A 19,986-nucleotide genomic window follows, 5' to 3' on the forward strand; every position below is an offset into this window, starting at 1 on the left:
TGAATGTTTGTTGTGCTTGTTATGCAGAGATGAAGAGGGTTGCACAGGGTAGACCAACATTCAGTGCTGCATCATACCTGTCTTCTGACGAAGTCCACAAGACACACACACATATAAATTTCTTGCCTGATTTACTTCATATTTTCACACGATACTCTAATAAACCTTCGGACGGACATGGGCTGCATATTTTTGAACATATATGGTGTATAAATATATATTTAATATCAGTACTACTATGCAAAGACAAATCGATGTTTAAAGTTGTTATCAAAAATCTCGATAAGTTCGTCACTGATTTAGTTCATATTTTTACACAGTACTCTAACAAACGTTCGGACGAACATAAGCTACATATTTTTAATATAAATGGTATATAAATATATGTATAATATATAAAAAGTAAACGTTGTTACCAAAATCCCCGAAAAGTTCTTGACCAATTTACTTGAAATTTTTAGGCAATAATCTAATAAACATTCGGATAGAGATATGTTACACACTTTTCATTGACGAAACCTTGATAGCAAAGATCTCGAAAACTTTTTAACTAATTTACTTCAGATACGCTAATAAACCTTCGGAAGGATATACGCTTTATATTTTAAATATATATGTATATATATATGTACACTATATAAAGGGAAACGTTGCTACTAAAAATCTCCAAAGTTCTTGACCGATTTATATATATATATATATATATATATATATATATATATATATATATATATATATACTTCAGATTTTTACATTGTACGCTAATAATCGGTCGTATGCACATGTTTCTCTCTAAACAACAATGTACGGGTTTGCTGTTAAAAATGGCGCGAGAAAGAAACTACTGTGATTTACTGTGATGTGAAAATGTGTGGTTTCGTTTTGTTGCTCGCAGTCGATTTTAACAGAGAACACGAAAGTTGTAGGCCTATTTGCGCAAAGCCTTCTAGATAGTCCAGATGGTGTTGGTTTATGGCGTATTTGCTTATGATTAATATACTACTACGGAATCTAAGTTATCCGAAACTTGGTAATCCTACCCGTTTACAGATTAGAACTATGCGAAATATTGTCATTGAAGCTATTTTCCTCACAGATGTAGCAGCAAGGCAGGTCTTTAATACCCCGTATACCAATAATCCCAACTGATTTATTCATTTATTTTGAGCGACTTCAATTCCCATTGAAGGTTTCGTTGGCAACAGCAATAAACAGGGCTCAAGATCAGTGAAACTGGGGAAGAGGAGACGTACAGTATTTGGGGGGGGGGGGGAGGAGAGAACCGGACATAGAGAGGAGGAAGGGGGATGTGGACAGAGAGAGGGGGCAAGAGGAGATGGGCAGAGAGAGGTGGGATGAGGAGGAGATTGCCTGAGAGAAGTAGGAAGAGCAGATGGGCAAGAGAGGTGAAGTGGGAGGGGGGAGGAAATGATGGACAGAGAAAGGGGGGAGAAGGAAATTAGGATATATATCCAGTTCCCGTACGTATTTAGCAATGGCGTTGCATTTCCGTGTTCGCTAGTTCTTTTCGTAAGACGTGGGTGCTTCAGATTGAAACAGCGCGAAGTAGCCGCGCAGTTAGAGGCGCCGTGTCATGAATCGCGCGGCCCCTCTCGCCGGAGGTTCGAGTCCTCCCTCGGGCATGGGCCTGTGTGGTGTCCTTAGCGTAAGTTAGTTTAAGTAGTGTGTAAGTCTATGGACCGATTACCTCAGCAGTTTGGTCCCTTAGGAATTCGCATACATTTGAACATTTTTTTCTTCATATTGATTGATATTCATCAGAGCAGGTTTTATTATTTCGAGAAACAAGCGCAGACGAATCAAGAAATGTACCTGATTTAGAGAATTTCTTGGGAAAACGTTTCCAGTTTTCATTTGATTTATAATTTCACATTATACCTTATATAATGGCAGTACGCCATCTCTTTAACAAACCTGGCATAAAACAGTGCAGTTCTGTCATGTTTTGTGTTAATGTTTCAAACGCGCTGTTCACGACTCAGCACTCTTGTCCTTATTAAGAAATTTTTAGATTCTTTTGTTGCATTTTACTTTTATGTTATGTCAATGTGAAATTTCTTTTCTTGAAAATCAGTACTACGTATTGGCACACAACATTTTCAAATTTTTTTTCTTGCTGTTTATTTAGGTTACAGAGTGTCCATTAACACTTCTTCTACAGCCCTCTGAATGCAGCTCCATCTCTTGCTCTATAAGCCGTTCTGGGATCGTGTAGTACTCGCAGTAGCACGTATTACTAGCCATTCTGTCTGGTCTCTCAAGAGGAGTACCCGAGAACAGTCGCGACGAGTTATGCCATTAGCAAATGGAGTAGCACAATAAGCGTGACGGCGTCATGCACTGATGAACGAAAGACCACTGGTCACAGAGCGAGGTGGCGCAGTGGTTAGCACACTGGACTCGCTTTCTGGAGGACGACGGTTCAATCCCGCGTCCGACCATCCTGATTTAGGTTTTCCGTGATTTCCCTAATCGCTTCAGGCAAATGCCGGGGTGGTTCCTTTGGCCATGCACGTCCGACTTCCTTCTCCATCCTTCTCTAACCCGATGAGGCCGATGACCACGCTGTTTGGTTTCTTCCTCTCAAATCAACCCAACCCAACCACTGGCCACTGAGAGATTGATTGCCGCCTGCTGGCGTTGCGGGAACGTGAAGTGGCAAGGAAAGTATATATATGTGCGGAACAGAGATGAATGGGGAATCATTCTAGTGACGATGCAGGCCGTAAATGGGGAAATTCACTGACGTAAGCGACATTGACAAAGGGCAGATTATTATGGCTCAGCGCCTTGAAACGAGCAACTCCGAACTAGCGAAGTTGGACGGCTGTTCGCATGATACTGTCGTGAGAATGCATGGAAAGTGATTAAAGGGCGGTGAAACCATAATATGCGACAAGATACTGGACGTCCACGCCTCATCATAGAAGTGGAGGTCGGAGGGCTTGCCCGCTGTAAAGCAAGATATGTGGCGATCTGTGGAAGATCTCACGACAAAGTAAAATTCTGGTGCAGGTACAAGTGTTTCGGGACAAACGGTTCAGCGTTTATCGTTGAACATGGGGCACCGCAGCGGATGCCCCCTACGTGTTTCCATGCTGACCCAACAACATCTGCAATTGTGACATTGCAGTGGGCACTGAGTCATCCGGTTCTGACTATGCAGCAGTGGAAATGTTTCGGATGAATCACATTTCTTGTTATACCAGGTCGATTGCCGTGTCTGGATTCGCCGTCATTCAGGCAAACGTTTGATCGAAACATCCACCGCACTACGGACGCAGGCCGATGGGCACAGTATTATGCTATGAGGGACTTTCACCTGTGCTTGTATGTGACCGGTGGTGTACTGAAAACCAACTGCATCCCTTCATGCTTGAGATCTTCTCGACAGCGATGGCATCTCCCAACAGGGTAACTGTCCTTGTCACAAGGCTACCGTTGTGCTACATGGGCTTGATGAGAGTACCACAAAATTCGTCGCATGATCTGAAACCGATGTAATACATCCATGACACTATCGGACATCACCTTCGTGGCCACAAACCACCGGCCCGTGGGTACTGCGTGACCTGTGCGCAGATATCTGGTGTCACATACCTCCGGAAACCTATCAAGGACTGGGCGCATACATGCCACGTAGAATTGATACTGTATTTCGTTCGAAAGGTGAACCTATAAGCTGTTGAGCAGGTTATCGTAATTTTTTCGTTTATCGGTGTATAATCGTATTAAACCTTAAGGGAACTGATATTATTGAGCGTAACACTGTTTGAAGGCTGTATAAATGTTCTGCAATCAGTCATGAAATGAGTCCATCTGAGTTTCTCGCATTTCTTAGTTAGCTACACGTTTCATGCCTCTGTTTATCTCCAGATATTAAAAAGGTGTACAAAGCACTTAAAAACTGTTCCTATCAACAACAGTGCTATTGGATAAATTAACATAGAGGTTGTTTTCTGCAGTTGTCGCGTATATCATTTCTGGAATCTGTGACTGGAATCTCGGACAGTATGTCTCCTCTCTACATCACAATGAGAATTATGGAAAAAAGGAAATTGCAAAAATTGATTTTCATACGGTTATCGACGGAAAATGCAAAATTGTAGCCGGCTGCTGTGGTCGAGCGGTTCTAGGCGCTTCAGTCCGGAACCACGCGGCTACGGTCACAGGCTCGAATCCTGCCTCGGGCATGGATGTGTGTGATGTCCTTAGGTTGGTTAGGTTTAAGTAGTTCTACGTCTAGGGGACTGATGACCTCAGATGCTAAGTCCCACAGTGGTTAGAGCCATTTTCTGCAAAATTGTAAACTCTGGCGGTCGATGGATGAATGGGTGACGTTGCAGCACAGTTTCAACGAGCAGCTGGCTAGTATAGTAAAGAGGGGACATGTCGATACGAGGGCATAATATCTTCGCGAATTTCACTCCGTGTACTCATTTGGATAGTAACTGTGTCTTGCATCAGGCGCGTGAACAATATACGCAGACGTCAGCATTTGAGAGAGGACATGTAGTTGGGCGCTCAAAGAAGCCGGTCGGAGTAATCCACGAATCACTCGACATTTGAATAGGAGCGACGCCACTATTCGACGACGTTGGCAGGAACGTGTGAACAATGGCCGAACACAGCGTCAGGAATGAAGCGGTCGACCTAGGGAGCCGACAGAATGTGAGGACTGAGCAATCGTCAGAGGGCCACTCAGAGCCCCATCTTCAGTCATCGGTCTGACGTGCAACGGGTGCCTCAGCGACCATAAAGACCATTAATAAACGGCTCACAGAAAGGCGGCTGACCTCGGAGCGCATCTTGCGCCGACTGCCATTGACCTCTGTACGCCAACGAACCCGTTTGCAGTGGTGTGGGGCACATTGACTGAAGTAAAATTGTCTTCAGTGATGTGTCCCTCTTCGAACTGAGCCCCGAGGACCAGCGAAGACGTGTCTGGAGACGCAGCGGAAAGAGGTTGAGAGACCAACATGAATGTCGTGCACCATACGGCCCGACTACTGGGAGTGATGGTCTGGAGTGCATTTCATTTCATAGCAGGATCGCTTTGATTGTCATCCGCGGCACTCTTAAGCACAGCGGTACGTCGACGATATTCTACGCTCCGTTTTGTTGTCCTTCATGGCAAGCCATTCTGGGCTCACATTTTAACAAGATAATGCTTGCCAGCACATGGTGAGAATTTCTGCTGCTTGTCTTCGTGTTTGCCAAACCCTGCCTTAGCCAGAAAGTTTGCCGTATCTCTCTCCTATTAAGAATGTTTGAAACATAATGGGCAGGGCCCTACTACCAGCTCGGGATTTTGAAGATGTACCAGTAACTCGCCAATTCGACAGAATTTGGTACGATATCCTTCAGGAGGACATCTAACAGCTCTATCAATAAATGCCAAGCCGAGTAGCTACTTGCATAAGGGCCGGGGATGGACCAGCGCGTTATTCACTTGCTCAATTTGTGAAACTCTTTCTCTTAATAAATCATCCAATTCTTCTGAAATTGCAATCAATTGTTTGTGTGTACATGTTCGTCACATCTTCCGATTTCCGTCCCATTTGGATAATTCCTTTGTGGTGCTTTCTTTTTTTTTTCGTAGAGACTCTATCGGCGTGTTACTTTGGTAGTGACGTATTGCGTATGTGCCCTCATGTTCCTTAGTGGTCGAGCCTCCAGTTATCCATTCGTCACATGCTATGTTGCTTGGTTGTGGCATTGTTTGTATGTCACGTTTCACTTCTCCACATTCCCGCGTGTCATTTTCAGATCATTAGCATTTTCGAACCTCATAATAAACTAACATCGAAACTTCACTACGAGACTGACAACGTAAAACAGTAGCTACCGTGTCGATCTTTTGAAAGAGTTTGCAGTCGTACAAAGGTGCTTCATCAGTTCTTACTTTTGGGTCATATAAAATGGTATATGGAATGAAATCCAATTTAAGAAATGTTTTGATTATTCCACCAATTTAGCGCAGAGCAGCAGTACTGAATGTGAGTTTGAGGACGAAGGTTAAAGTAGACCTTGTTGTTGTCAGCAGGAAATGCTATCTATGAATGGAACACGTTTGTTCCCAAACAAGACAAACCGTGTATACTGTAGACATTTGCGCTCTTGTTAGAATATTTTCAGTGCAGTACACATACAAAGATAAATTGGGAGGGAGAGGGGAGGGAGTGAACGGAAGTTTGTAACGGGTCACCAAAGATCATGGATAGTTTATATCAGAATACTCAGAACATATCCCTGAACAATATCCGAAATTGTTTTGACAGGTTTCAGTTTCTCAATGTATTGCAGTATGTTGAAGTTAAGATATAATCATGAATAGTGGACTCGTTTTTACAAAAAATTATTAGTAAATCATTATTGTTTGCTGAAAAGACATTACTGCTTCGTTGATGTTAGCGAAAGACAAAGAAATGTTCAAATGTGTGTGAAATCTTATGGGACTTAACTGCTAAGGTCATCAGTCCCTAATCTTACACACTACTTAACCTAAATTATCGTAAGGACAAACACACACACCCATGCCCGAGGGAGGACTCGAACCTTCGCCAGGACCAGCCGCACAGTCCATGACTGTAGCGCCCCAGATTGCTCGGCTAATCCCGCGCGGCGAAAGACAAAGACCTACCAAACATGTTGATAAGCTTCGTAGTTCTTCTTGCGTTTTTAATACATAAAGCACTCTAACAATGTGCAACGTAGCAAGTAAAGAAGCATAGACTGGAAGGTCAACCACCATAGCAGCTGGAATAGAAACATATGGCAAGTCAGCGTCAAAATAGGTCCCCATTTTACTTCCAAATCACCATAACAACTTATTGAATATACGTAATTATTCATTCCTACATAATGTTAGAGATTTCATCCAGACATCCACAACAATTTCACATGCACAACCTTTACATTAATGTACTTAATAGCATTTTTGTTGTGTTATTTGGAGTTAATTTCTTGTATATAATTTTTGTGTCTGTAGAGAGCATCACTGATGAGTAAATATAAAAAATAATTATTTAAGTAAAAATGAATTTTTAATATTTTTAAATCGACTAAGAAGTACAAAAAAATTTCTTGTAGCCCCATACGCATTCCTAAAACCCAATTGTGACTTTTTAATAGTTATGACAATACGTGTAAGATTTAAAATAAAAACCGTGCAGCACTTGTAATGGGTAATACTGAAGAGGTGAGCTATTCATGAATCAGTTATGTATTGCATATGCCCAACATTTTCTTCGAAGTATTTTCATTGCTATTAAAGATTCATAGTCACAAATTTTTCAGGGCTGTCTGTGCAGGTTTGGGAATCTGCATGGATCTAGGAGAAATTATCTTATATGTTTTAGTCTGATGTAAAAATATTTTATACTATAGATTAAATTTTATTTAAATGAGTATTTTAGTCTTTGTAATCGTTTGTGATTAAATTTTTTAGTCGATTTCAATAATGTTGGTGAGATTACTACAGAAAATTGCTGTAAATTTGAGGTTTATTTCAGTTTCTGTTCACCTGTCTCAACCAATATCTTCCTTCCCCCTGCGTACATATTCCCGTGAACCATTTGCAACTGCAACAGGAAAAGAGGGAAAATGGTAGTGGTACACTAAGTACCCTAGTGGTACACTAACTACTCTCCACCACATACCAGACAAGAAAGGGAATTAATATTGCCTTGTAATCCAGTTCTTAGCTATGTTTAAAATGTCAAGTGTCTACCTTTAAAATCAATTGCAAAGTTTGTACTGAAGAGAGATGCCCGTTTGCTCGTGTACCACCTGGAACGCATTCCGAAACAACGTCCACAACACGCCGGTTGTGCAGGGTAGCTTACATGTCAGATGCTACACATTTCTGACCCCCAACCCCTATCCCAATGGATCAGTCAGACAAGAGATTGACGTGATAAAAACTTGGTAATAACACATAACATGCCTAGTTGACAAACTATAACATTCGTTATAATATATTAATGGTGAAACGATTTTGCCATTGTGACAAATGATTAAACAATCACCCTAGCGCCTTGTATAGACTAAGTACTTCCAGTAGCAACACCAAATAACTACAGTGATAACAACAACCTTAACACTTTAAGGAACACTGGTGAATAAACAGGGTGAATCACCTAAAACTTGCGGAAATGAAAAGTGCTGTTGATGTACAGTTTTCACACACTGGATTTGTAGTCAGGTGGTCGTATTGTTAGTCAGTCAACAGATTGTACTAATTCTTAGAAAGTGTATTTTTTGTGCGCACATACACATTTTTAAATGAAACAATACCTATTGACATCAACAAACTAAAAGTAGGGTAAATTAGAATGTCAGTAGTATATGCTGCAGGCTTATAGTGCGAGTCGTTTCCGAGATTTCGTGTTTTGAAAAGTTTGCACACCGACACTTGTTCGTGCCAGTCATCCTGCGTAGTTGCGAGGTACGATGTTATGTTGGTTTACAGTGTGCTTCCAGTAGGCCGTGAGTGGACGATGGGATTTACCAATTCAGAAGAAGCCGACATGCTCATGGTATATGGAGATTGTAGGAAGAATGCAGTTCGTTCTTGTACTATGTGTGCGGTAAGATATCCCAATAGACGTCAACCATCTTGGCAAATTTTTTATCAACCTCTTCAACCAGTTACGTGTCGATGTCAGTGTAACGTCTAGACGTCGTAACATAAGGAAACAAGAGACGATAGAAGAGGAGGAAATTAATACTAGCTCCCTCGCAATCGCATGATGAAGTGGCATGAGTCGGACAAGTGTCCTACGCATTCTCCATCGACGTAGGTTCAGTCCCTATCACATCTCCCTCCATTAAGAGTAGCATGGAAACGATTATGAAAATCGTGTTAACTTCTGTGCATGGACATTAAGGTAGGATACTCCAGATGTATCAAGTATGTTGTTTAATGATGAAGCCACATTTACTAATCATGGCCAGGTAAACCGCCGAAACATGCACTATTGATCTGTTGACAATCCCTCTTGGCTTCGTCTGGCGAAACGTCAGCGTCCATGGAGTGAACCAGTAGCTCCTAGGCCCACGGACCACTGAACGCGGACGGATATGGTAGTCTCCTAATAGACCATCTTACACAGATATTGGAAGACGTTCCTCTGCAGACTAGGAGGAACCCGTGGTACCAACATGATGGCTGTCCAGTCCATAGTGCACGAAGTACAGCTTCTCTTCGCGAATTGTTTCCAAGACGTTGGCCGTCCCGTTCCCCAGATTTAACGCCAGTAGACTTTTTTCTGTACGCAAAGCTGAAAGACGCTGTCTACAGGGACATACCAACTACACCAGATGATATGGAACGACGTGTTACTGCAGTTTGCTCGGACATCTCCGTCGAAATGCTACCACGTGTGCAGAGTCATTCCATACCAGCCCGGATGTGTATTGCCGCTACTGATGGTCATCTTAACACAATTTGTGATGGTCAATTGTATCGTTACTAGTCAGAATCCACATAACTAGCGTATGCGCTTGTGTTGTTCTTTAACATGTGCTACTACAGGTATTGTACAAGTGTCGATGAGGGATTTGTAAAAAACTACTATATCTCGTAAACGACTCCCACTGGGATCATGCAACAAACACCGCTGCCATTCTAATTTACCCTACTTTTAGTTTGTTAAAAAAGCGTAAGTTTGCATAAAAAATACGCTTTCTAAGTATTATTACACACATGAAAGAAAGTTTTGCATCACCTCGGTTCCGAGAGTTCCAGAACCTGTACAGAAAATTGGAATAGAGATCGACATAAACATCATTACCGCCCTTTTTATTGACCATGAAAACCACACATTGCATGTTGTACCACCATACAGCGAGACCTTCAGAGGTGGTGATCCAGATTGCTGTACACGCCGGTACCTCTAATATCCAGTAGCACGTCCTCTTGCATTGATGCATGCCTGTATTCGTCGTGGCATACTATCCACAAGTTCATTAAGGCACTGTTGGTCCAGATTGTCCCACTCGTCAACGGCGATTCGGCGTACATCCCTCAAAGTAGTAGCGGTCGCAGGTTCGAATCCTGCCTCGGACATGGATGTGTGTGATGTCCTTAAGTTAGTTAGGTTTAAGTAGTTCTAAGTTCTAGGCGACTGATGACCTCAGCTGTTAAGTCCCATAGTGCTCAGAGCCATTTGAACCATTTGAACATTTGATGTCGTTAACCTGAAGGAAGTCATTCACAAGATGTGCACTATGGGGACGCGAATTGTCGTCCATGAAGACGAATACCTCGCCAATATGCTGCCGATATGGTTGCACGATCGGTCGGAGGATGGCTTTCATGTATCGTACAGCCGTTACGGCGCCTTCCATGACCACCAGCGGCGTACGTCGGCCCCATATAATGCCACCCCAAAACATCAGCACTCGCTGGACAGTGTGTCTAATGCGTTCAGCCTGGCCGAGTTGCTTCCAGACACGTCTCCGACGATTGTCTGGTTCAAGGCATATGCGACACTCATCGGTGATGCCAATCCTGAGCGGTCCATTCGGCATGTTGTTGGGCCCATCTGTACATCGCTGCATGGTGTCGTGGTTGCAAAGATGGACCTCGCCATGGACGTCGGGAGTTAAGTTGCGCCTCATGCAGCCTATTGCGCACAGTTTGAGTCGTAACACGACCATTATTCAACATGGTGGCGTTGCTGTCAGGGTTCCTCCGAGCGATAAACCGTAGGTAGCGGTCATCCACTGCAGTAGTAGCCCTTAGGCGGACTGAGCGAGACATGTCATCGACAGTTCCTGTCTCTATCTTCCCTTCTTGAAATCTCTTCGAGGCACAAAGTAACAATGCGAACGCTATCGAACCGCGTTATTGACTGTCTAGGCATGGTTGAACTACAGATAACACGAGCCGTGTACCACCATCCTGGCGGAATCAGTGGAACTGATCGGCTGTCGGACCCCCTCCGTCTAATAGGCGCTGCTCATGCATGGTTGTTTACATCTTTGGGCGGGTTTAGTGACATCTCTGAACAGTCAAAGAGAGTGTGTCTGTGATACAGTATCCACAGTCAACGCCTATATTCAGGAGTTCTGGGAACCGGGGTGACGCAAAACTTTTTTTGATGTGTGTATAATCTGTTGATTGACTAACAATACGAGCCCCTGACTACCAATCTATTCTGTGAAAACTGCACATCAGTAGCACCTTCCATTTTCGCAATATTTGCGGTGCAAGGTTTAGGTGATTCACCCTGTATATACCACTGGAACTGCTATGTATATTTTTTTCCTCCTGATTCATTGCTGTCAATTTTTACCATGCCATACCTCATGGTGGACATACAAATAAACAATAAATTTAGCGGTTGTATTGCCGGCCGGGGTGGCCGAGCGGTTCTAGGCGCTACAGTCTGGAACCGCGCGAACGCTACGGTCGCAGGTTCGAATCCTGCCTCGGGCATGGATGTGTTTGATGTCCTTAGGTTAGTTAGGTTTAAGTAGTTGTAAGTTCTAGGGAACTAATGACCTCAGCAGTTAAGTCCCATAGTGCTCAGAGCCATTTGAGCGGTTGTATTTATTATTATTCCCAAAGAATACATACTATGATGTATTTCAGTGTTATGCTGGAAAAAAACATTTTGTCACCTAAAGGGTTAATAATACACTGTCTGACAAAAAATGTTGAAGCATTCAAAAGGGAAGGAGGAAATGAAATAAAACATCACGGGTTGAAAGGGTGTTTATTTCAGTGATTATAAAATCGAGTCAAATTTACAAAGAACCTGGCAGCATGAGCCCACTTATCGTTATGACGTTGCACCTCTCTGGTCTGTATGCATACACTGATTCGAATGGGAAAGGGTGTTATAAAGTCGTTGAATATTCTCCTGGGACAAGCTGGTATACAGATTGTTACTCGTCCTTTATATCCCACAGAAGCTGTATTGGAAACAGATCTGGGATCTTATAGGGTTATGGGAGTATCTCAACATGTCGCAAACAGTTCATAGAGACACATGCCACGTGTGAACGTGTATTGTCCTGTTGAAAAATGACACCACGTCATTGTCACAAAAAGTAAGACATGAGGCAAGATGTATATAACGTACCGTTGTGGCGACGCAGTTCCCTCAATCACTTACCGCTGCGCCTCTCCAAATCATTGGAAGAATGGGATCTCTCTCTAGGTCACCGACATACTCGCCGATGATGGTCGTGTCGTCCGTGATAGTGCAGAACCCCGAGTCATTTCTGAACACGATGCGACACAGCTCGTCAGCAGTGCGTGCTTCACGGTCACCACACCACTCCAAACGCAGCCGTTTGTGTGAAGACGCGAACGGCGGCCTACGCAGGGGACTAATTGCTTGGCCCGGCTGCTGTTAGTCACCGACCAGTGCTACGAGATGACACAGAATGTTGCGGGGAATCAAGTATTTGTTACCGGATTTGTGACGATTCTTCCTTGTAGTGGTCAGATGTGGTCGCCTGGAACCTTCACGATCCATGAAGTCCAAAATCAGGCCAGGGTCCATCCGAATCCTCCACAAATCTGGAAATCTTACGATTCGACGAGCTGACCAAGCGGAGACCCATAATGAAGCTCCTTTCAAACTCGGCAAGTTGCTGGTAACGCTGTCTCATGGAACTGCTCGGCGTCTGCGTGCCTTCTCAGTGATCACTCAACTTCTGACGCTGTTCACATCCCTTAGAACTGCAACTATGATCTACATCTACATATACATCTACGTGATTACTCTGCTATTCACAATTACGTGCCTGGCATAGGGTTCAGCGAACCACCTTCAATCTGTCGCTGTACCGTTCCTCTCTCGAACGGCGCGCGAGAAAAACGAGCACTTAAATTTTTCTGTGCGAGCCCTGATTTCTCTTATTTTATGGTTATGATAATTTCTCCCTATGTAGGTGGGTGCCAACAGAATGTTTTCGCAATCAGAGGCGATAACTGGTGATTGAAATTTCATGAGAAGATCCCATCGTAACGAAAAACGCCTTTGTTTTAATGATTGTCACTCCAATTCACGTATCATGTCTGTGGCACTATCTCCCCTATTCCGCGATAATACAAAACGAGCCGCCCTTCTTTGTACTTTTCCGATGTAATCCGTCAGTCCCATCTGATGCGGATTCCACACTGCACAGCAATACTCCAGAATAGGGCGGACAAGTGTGGTGTATGCAGTCTCTGTAGTAGACCTGTTGCACCTTAAGTGTTCTGCCAATGAATCGCAGTCTTTGGTTTGCTCTACCCATAACATTATCTATGTGATCGTTCCAATTTAGGTTATTTTTAATTGTAATCCCTAAGTATTTAATTGAATTTACAGCCTTCAGATTTGTGTGACTTATCGCGTAATCGAAATTTAGCGGATTTCTTTTAGTACTCATATGAATAACTTCACGCTTTTATTTATTCAGGGTCAATTGCTACTTTTCGTACCACACAGATATCCTATCTAAATCATTTTGCAATTCATTTTGGTCATCTGATGACTTTACAAGGTGTAAATGACAGAATCATCTGCAAATAATGTAAGAGGGCTACTCAGATTGTCTCCTAAGGTGTTAATATAGATCAGGAACAATAGAGGGCCTATAACACTTCCTTGAGGAACACCGGATATTACTTATGTTTTACTCGATAACTTTCCGTCTATTACTACGAAAACTCTGATCACGCGAACATCTATCGATAACGGCACTGTGACTGTTAGTTGAGTCTGAATCTTAACAGATTATAAAGGACATACTTCGGCTGTCTCAGTAATATTAGATGGCATTTGGCAACACAAGGGAAACTGAAACGCAACGTTACATCTACATTCATGTCCTTCAGCCCACTTCATAATGTGTGATGCATTTGCCTTCAAGAATTCTCCTCCACAGTGTCTCAACACATGGTAGTTGCAAATTACGAAAATGGACTAATGTTTGTGAAAATTCCGACAGCTCAAAGGAATAGCGTGAATAAAGCGAGACTGGGTGGATGTGTAGAACTGGGCACGGTGTACCAGGAATTAGTGATAAGCGTTGTATGGGAGATAGTCATGCAGCCGCATCAGCACTCTCAATTTTGCCAGTCAGTCAGCGAACGGCCATAAATAAAGTGGAAGCGTCAAAGCAAGTGTCAGTACTCCTCGTCGACTACGGTATCTGTCTGCGAGTGAGCTCGAATGAGGCATTTAGATCTGTTTCCTGGAATGGGTTTGTCATGTCATGAGTTTTCGCCCCGGCCAGGCATGTCGCTACGGCTTTGATGTCTCTGTGAACTCAGCTGATACCAAGGAGCTATACACAGTAACGGGCAGGTACTGATACACACAATGTAAGAACAGAACAGAATCATTACTATCTTTTGCACATGACGGTAACATTGTAAAAGAATGGACAGCTTCTTCCACAACACAGTAATTCTACTAAGGGAGCGGATCTGTCTGCGTCTACAGTTTGGCGCTGTCTAACACAAGGTGGCACTGGTGGCCAGTGTAACGATTTTCATTGTCCAGAAACTACAACCTCAACGGTTCAGGTTGCTGTGAGTGAGTGATTGCCACCACTGAAGTGCTAAGTTGATATAAGTAAGCTTGTGATGTTTGAGGCGCCAGTGGTTACGATCATCGAATAGACCCGTACGTATTGTTGGCAATCTGAACAGCAACTGCTACGACATCGAGGTTTTAGAGCCAGAGATACTGTGCTCCGCCAGGAAACTGTACACGACTTTTTATTGCGCGGCCACATGTGGCGAGGACTGTGCAAGCTTTCTTCGGTGAACAACGCGTACCACTGCCTCCCTGACTTAAACATTCGCAACACATGTTGGATATAGAATTGTGAAGCTTCACGCCATACTGAATTTTCAAGCACAGTTTCTTTATTGTCATGTACATTGTTTGTGCTCCGTTTTGATATTGCAGTTTGCATAAATATTATGTAGATATGCTATAATTACCATCAATGTGTACAATGACCATATGCTCAAGAGGTCCTACAATATCTGAAATAGACACTTCCCTCTTGTAGAAGAGCAGTATATTTTAATCCTTTCCTGCACAGACTACGAAAACTGTACCAAAGAATCTAATATTTGTGGAGAATATTACCAAAGCAATTGTAACAGTAGTGCATTGTAGTACGCACATTTATTTTAATTTATGTACAGTACACAAGTGGGAATTCTGAGTCCCGTCAGGACATATTCATCGTATCCGATCGGGTTATTAACTTATTGCATTGTTAATATCAGTTTAAATGAACTAAAACAATACGAAATCCGATTATAAACATCAAAACACACAGTACTGTCCTTTCATGTCAGCAGGACCCGTACTTTCTTATGGCGAAATGAATAACACAGTGGTACGACAGTCTGTCGTTTTGTGTCCTCTGTGGACACAGATACTGAACTACCACAGCCAAAGAGTTTCCTACAGAGGTGCACAAACGTTCAGACAGGATTTGATTGCGTGAATTCAACTACATGCTGTTTTGTGACTCTAGAGAGTGAATGGTCTTTTAAGTCTCCTCGGGCAGGAAAGGGTTAAGTAATGTGCTGTTAGTACTGGCAGAGTATGACGGTTACTGCTTATAAAACTGTGCTGCATGAATTGTGTAAAAGGACTAACCTTCAGTTTAAGCCGCGTAAAATTTTTAACGCCACTGAAGTTACAGTGCCTCACCAAAACCCATGGCAATACTAACGCACGTTTAATAGTGCAAGGCGCTCTCTTTCAGATTTGACTGTCCTATTTGGTTCCCTACTAACTCAGTTTTGCAACACTCACCTAAGATTTATGAACCACTACTTGCATTTTGTGCCTGGGGTAAGGTTTAACTATGAGATTATATGAAACAGTACTTCATCGACAGAAGAAAGGTACGGGGTGAAATGGTACCGCAGCCTTTTATATCTTTAGCAGTTCCTCATCTTCACGTTATATTTTAATGTGGTGTTACTGTTGTGAAATCCGACATTTCATATGCTACAAGATGTGCTACAGTAACCTTACTTACATTTTCAGAAATTAAAAGTTGTAAGTTCAACAAATTTTGCAGTTTCATTGAAATGTTGTGCTGATTGAAGGACATATATCATAGTAACTGATGAATTATTTTACGTACGCTGAAGTGATGGAATTAACGTAACAATAAAAATATTGGAGTCTCAAGAAAAAGTCTACTTTAGTAGTAAGCTGTTAGATCACTTTGTTCTGTGGTCATATAAGTGTAAGAAATCATGTATCTTTACACAATATACTAATTACGAAGCGCCATTTAAAAATGTGACGTGTTTAACTCAGGGTACCCGTTCACTTCTGTAACTGATCAATATATTACTCAGGTCGGTATTTAAGCATAATGCAATCCATGCTGAATCATAGAAACGGACAGGGAATTGTTGTCTTACGCTAGAATCATATCTGCTTGTGGGGCTACTTTTCATAAGGAGATATTTATTTTGGTATATGGTCGTATATTTAAATACAAATGTTGCGACTACGACTAGGTGACAACATTATTATGATATTATTTATGTCTTAATTGTATCGAGAAAGCCATTTTAACACTTATCACACCAAGAAAAGCTTAGAGGCCCGGCACAAACGTTTCGCGTCCAGTGGCGCAGACATTAAACGTTGACAGTATGGAGAGGATGTAGTGTTATACGCGTTGCTGTGCCGTATACCTAGCACCTGCTCTGAACGTCTTTATTTGACGTTAATGACACGGTTGGTGCTGTTCTTCGGCGCCTGCGCACCGTGCTTATCTTAATGAACGTATATTGTGCAGCATGGGTGCTGCTGCGGACGGCACTCATTAAAGCTTATGACTCGGTCTTTCTATCGCGAAATTAATGAAAACGTCCCAAAAAGTAGAGCAGAACGCGGTCACTGTACCGTAATGTGTTGGCTTGTTGGCTCTGCAGTAATTACTGACGGTTACGGCGAACTTTCTTGTAGTGCTTTGGATGGCGGTAAATCGCTGCCTCTGTGGGAGACTTTCTAAAGCTGATTTTCACGTCCCTCGTTCGCCTGTTGTATTCCAAAACTGTTTCCACTTTGATTTGTCATATAATCCTCTGTGAAATCGCAATGTACATTGGACTGTTACTTTTGTACCTGCATGAGCTGATACGACCATTGCATAGTGCTGTATAATATTAAATTTCGTCTTTAAGAAATTTATGGCATCAGATTTAAGAAAGTTTGCATTTAAGATTCTTAAAGTAGTTATATGCAATTTAGGGACGCAATGGAAATGGTGATTTCCCGGGGCTTATGAGAAACCCATTTTTAAGATTTCGTTCTCGCTAAGTTTTACTATTGTGCATAATTTACAGCGATAGTACTTACTCGACACGTTGCATAATGCTGACTTGTTTAAGGGTATACATTGCTTATCTCGAGGTGGCGCATGGCGTAGCGTGAAATGTGACGTACATGTTCTGCTGTATCTTCAACAATTGGCGAACGTTACGACTGTTCCTGCAGTTACGTTTGCTACTGCCACTCTCCTGTTCTGTCACTGGCGTAATGAATTTTGCGATGTGTTTGTCGGTGCTTGTCACTAACACCACTATTGAATGAAAATGTGCTGTAAAATCTTCGACGATATATTTTCTCTCCGACATGCACGAGATAACTTACTGGAAAGTACTTTTAGCAAAATGCATACATTTCCAATCACCTTGTATGCTATCACAATTTGTTCTTTGTGAATAAGGAAGTTCTAACAAGGCCAAAAATTAATAGACTACACACGAGATGTCTATAGTTACTAGTTTTTGCAAAAACTACTGACCTCCTTTCTTTTTCTCCGACCCACAACTCACTGGCGTGAAATGCCTTGCAATGAACACTTTGCAACGTTAAGCGACTCTAATTTAAACCACCTGGACTCGGGGTTTCCGTATCTTCGAACGGTGGCTGCTTTAGTATAACATCTGGCAATATTGGATACTGCGAATTTATCCCTTGCAACGCTATCCCATTTTCGCTAATTAACGCAACTAGCATTTCAGGGATACGCAATGTGTCTCATCGTACTGTTTTAGACGAAGAAAATAATATTCTGAGCATTGTTTCTTATGACTCAAGAACTTGAAGGATTTAGTTGAAGATTTAAATAATTGTTTCATTACCTCCAAGTTGACGAATTTTCCCTCCAATGCGTTTTTATTCAGTCGTACCAGTGACAGGTTTTCTATTGTCTCAGCAAATTATTCATCCTTTTTTTCTCTTTGGCAACGAAATGTGTGAAGTTTACGTTCAATTTTCAAAGCAGAAAGCCAAATACGTATATACTATCGAGAATATTTAAATGAAAGAGTCTTCTTATGAAGTCGTAATTCCTTTTGTTTTCTGTCTGGAAAGGGGCAAAGGACAGAGTGAGCATATTTCTGGCGTTTGGAACCTTTTCAGCGCGGGCTGTTTCCGGATATCAAACCGCCCACTAAATTGCTTCCTCCTTCGCAGTTATACTATTATTTTAATGTCAGTATTGGGATGGTGTTGCGCGCTCTTTTATGTGTACGTTAGAAGAGATTCTGTTGCGAATTTCCTTGGCGGTGAGATTAATGTTGAAACCAACGTCACTGGAATATGAATGACGATAACAAAATTTTAGAGACGGCAACTGTATTCAAGAACGTGTTTACGAGTTATCCCGAAGAGAATGTGTGAAACGAGGAAGAACGTGAGCACGATGGCCAAACTTAAAATCAGAGTTGGATTTGGCCAAGTTGAGGTCTCCCATGTCAATAAGTTTAAAATATCCCCATTATGTTTCTTCCACCAACTTTTCAAAAAATCTTAGCTGCGTCTCAAAGCATGTAGAGAAGCCAGTACCACACCTCTGTCTTAAATATCTGTACCTTCCGTGTTACACTACTACTCGTAGTAATCTGAAAGTGTTTCAGTATTCGCGCCGTTCATCTAGACTGAAGGAATGACTGTGCGATTTTCACCCACCATTTCTGAATTATATGGGGTTTCTTCTTGTAAGACTGCAATGAGAAAAAAGATCTAGACTTCTTTATTCTGAATTATGCAAGAAGGGCAGTTACAAAGTTTTAGTTGCAAAGTGCTGATGGTCTTCACCGTTTTGCTTTGGCTCCCCTAGTGACGGGTTGCCGTGCTGTCTCGAGGATATTTCAGTGTATACCAGGAAAGCTAACAAAAAAAAGTAATTTTATTTTTCAGGGTGATAGTTAACATTTCAAGACTTCCCCTCGCAAATTTTTAGAATTAAATTTATTTATTGCGCAGCTGTGCACGATCTATATTTTTGTTGTTGCCAACAGTACAGATCTCGTCTCAAATCTTTTAGATGAACCCAATTAATTAATTTACTTTAGTGTCTCAGTCGATGCCGCCTCCAAATCTTATTATTTAATTGTGTGAGTCATCGTTACGTGGATCAAGTGCTATACGCTGACGCGTGCTGGAGAGAAATTGTGCTCCGCATCGAGACCGAATGCAGGATCAGCGTTCTGTACCTCTCACTGTATTCGAAAAGTAGCGCTGCCTGTTCGGCTGTTGTCGGTAGCCGTCGGCTGGCGTCGGTGAGCTAGGTTCCGGGCTGGACGCCGCCGTGAGCTGGCTGCAGCGACGAGCGGCCAGTCTGCGATAATGAGTGCCCTCGCGCCATGCTGAAGGCGGCTGCGAGGCGCAAGCCGGGCCCGCAGGAGGGCATAGACCACCTGTTCCTCCTGCCAGAGAGGGCGCTCACCATGGACAGCGGCCGTCTGCAACAGGACTTGGCGGGGCTCGACTTCAGCGTGCGCGTGCTGCACTCGGCGCCCCAGGGTAACGTCTGGCTCTGTGAGTGTGCGCCAACATTCTCTCTGTTGACTAACACGCGATAACGAACCTTCGTGCGTCGTCTGCTCCTTTGTGCAATTTATCGTCGCGGCTCTCCGGGTGACGGTTTCATTACTGCTTGTAAGATTTATTGCGT

General features: G+C 42.6%; 1 protein-coding gene across 15 annotated transcripts in view; it reads left to right on the top strand.

The window, feature by feature from the left end:
- Positions 1-19,986, top strand: part of LOC126183251 (ensconsin-like) — a 413,080-nt gene that overhangs the window by 109,387 nt on the left and 283,707 nt on the right. For 7 of the 15 annotated variants that reach the window (XM_049925045.1, XM_049925047.1, XM_049925067.1 and 4 more), the window contains exon 1: positions 19,642-19,850. The exons of the other annotated variants lie outside the window; for them this stretch is intronic. In XM_049925045.1, coding sequence (XP_049781002.1) covers positions 19,676-19,850 — 175 coding nt within the window. In that variant the 5' untranslated portion in view covers positions 19,642-19,675. Of the gene's footprint in view, positions 1-19,641; positions 19,851-19,986 lie in introns of those variants that run through there. 15 annotated transcript variants of the gene reach the window in all.

Source organism: Schistocerca cancellata, chromosome 4 (genome assembly GCF_023864275.1).
Source record: "Schistocerca cancellata isolate TAMUIC-IGC-003103 chromosome 4, iqSchCanc2.1, whole genome shotgun sequence".
In the NCBI taxonomy this organism is placed as follows: domain Eukaryota; kingdom Metazoa; phylum Arthropoda; class Insecta; order Orthoptera; family Acrididae; genus Schistocerca; species Schistocerca cancellata.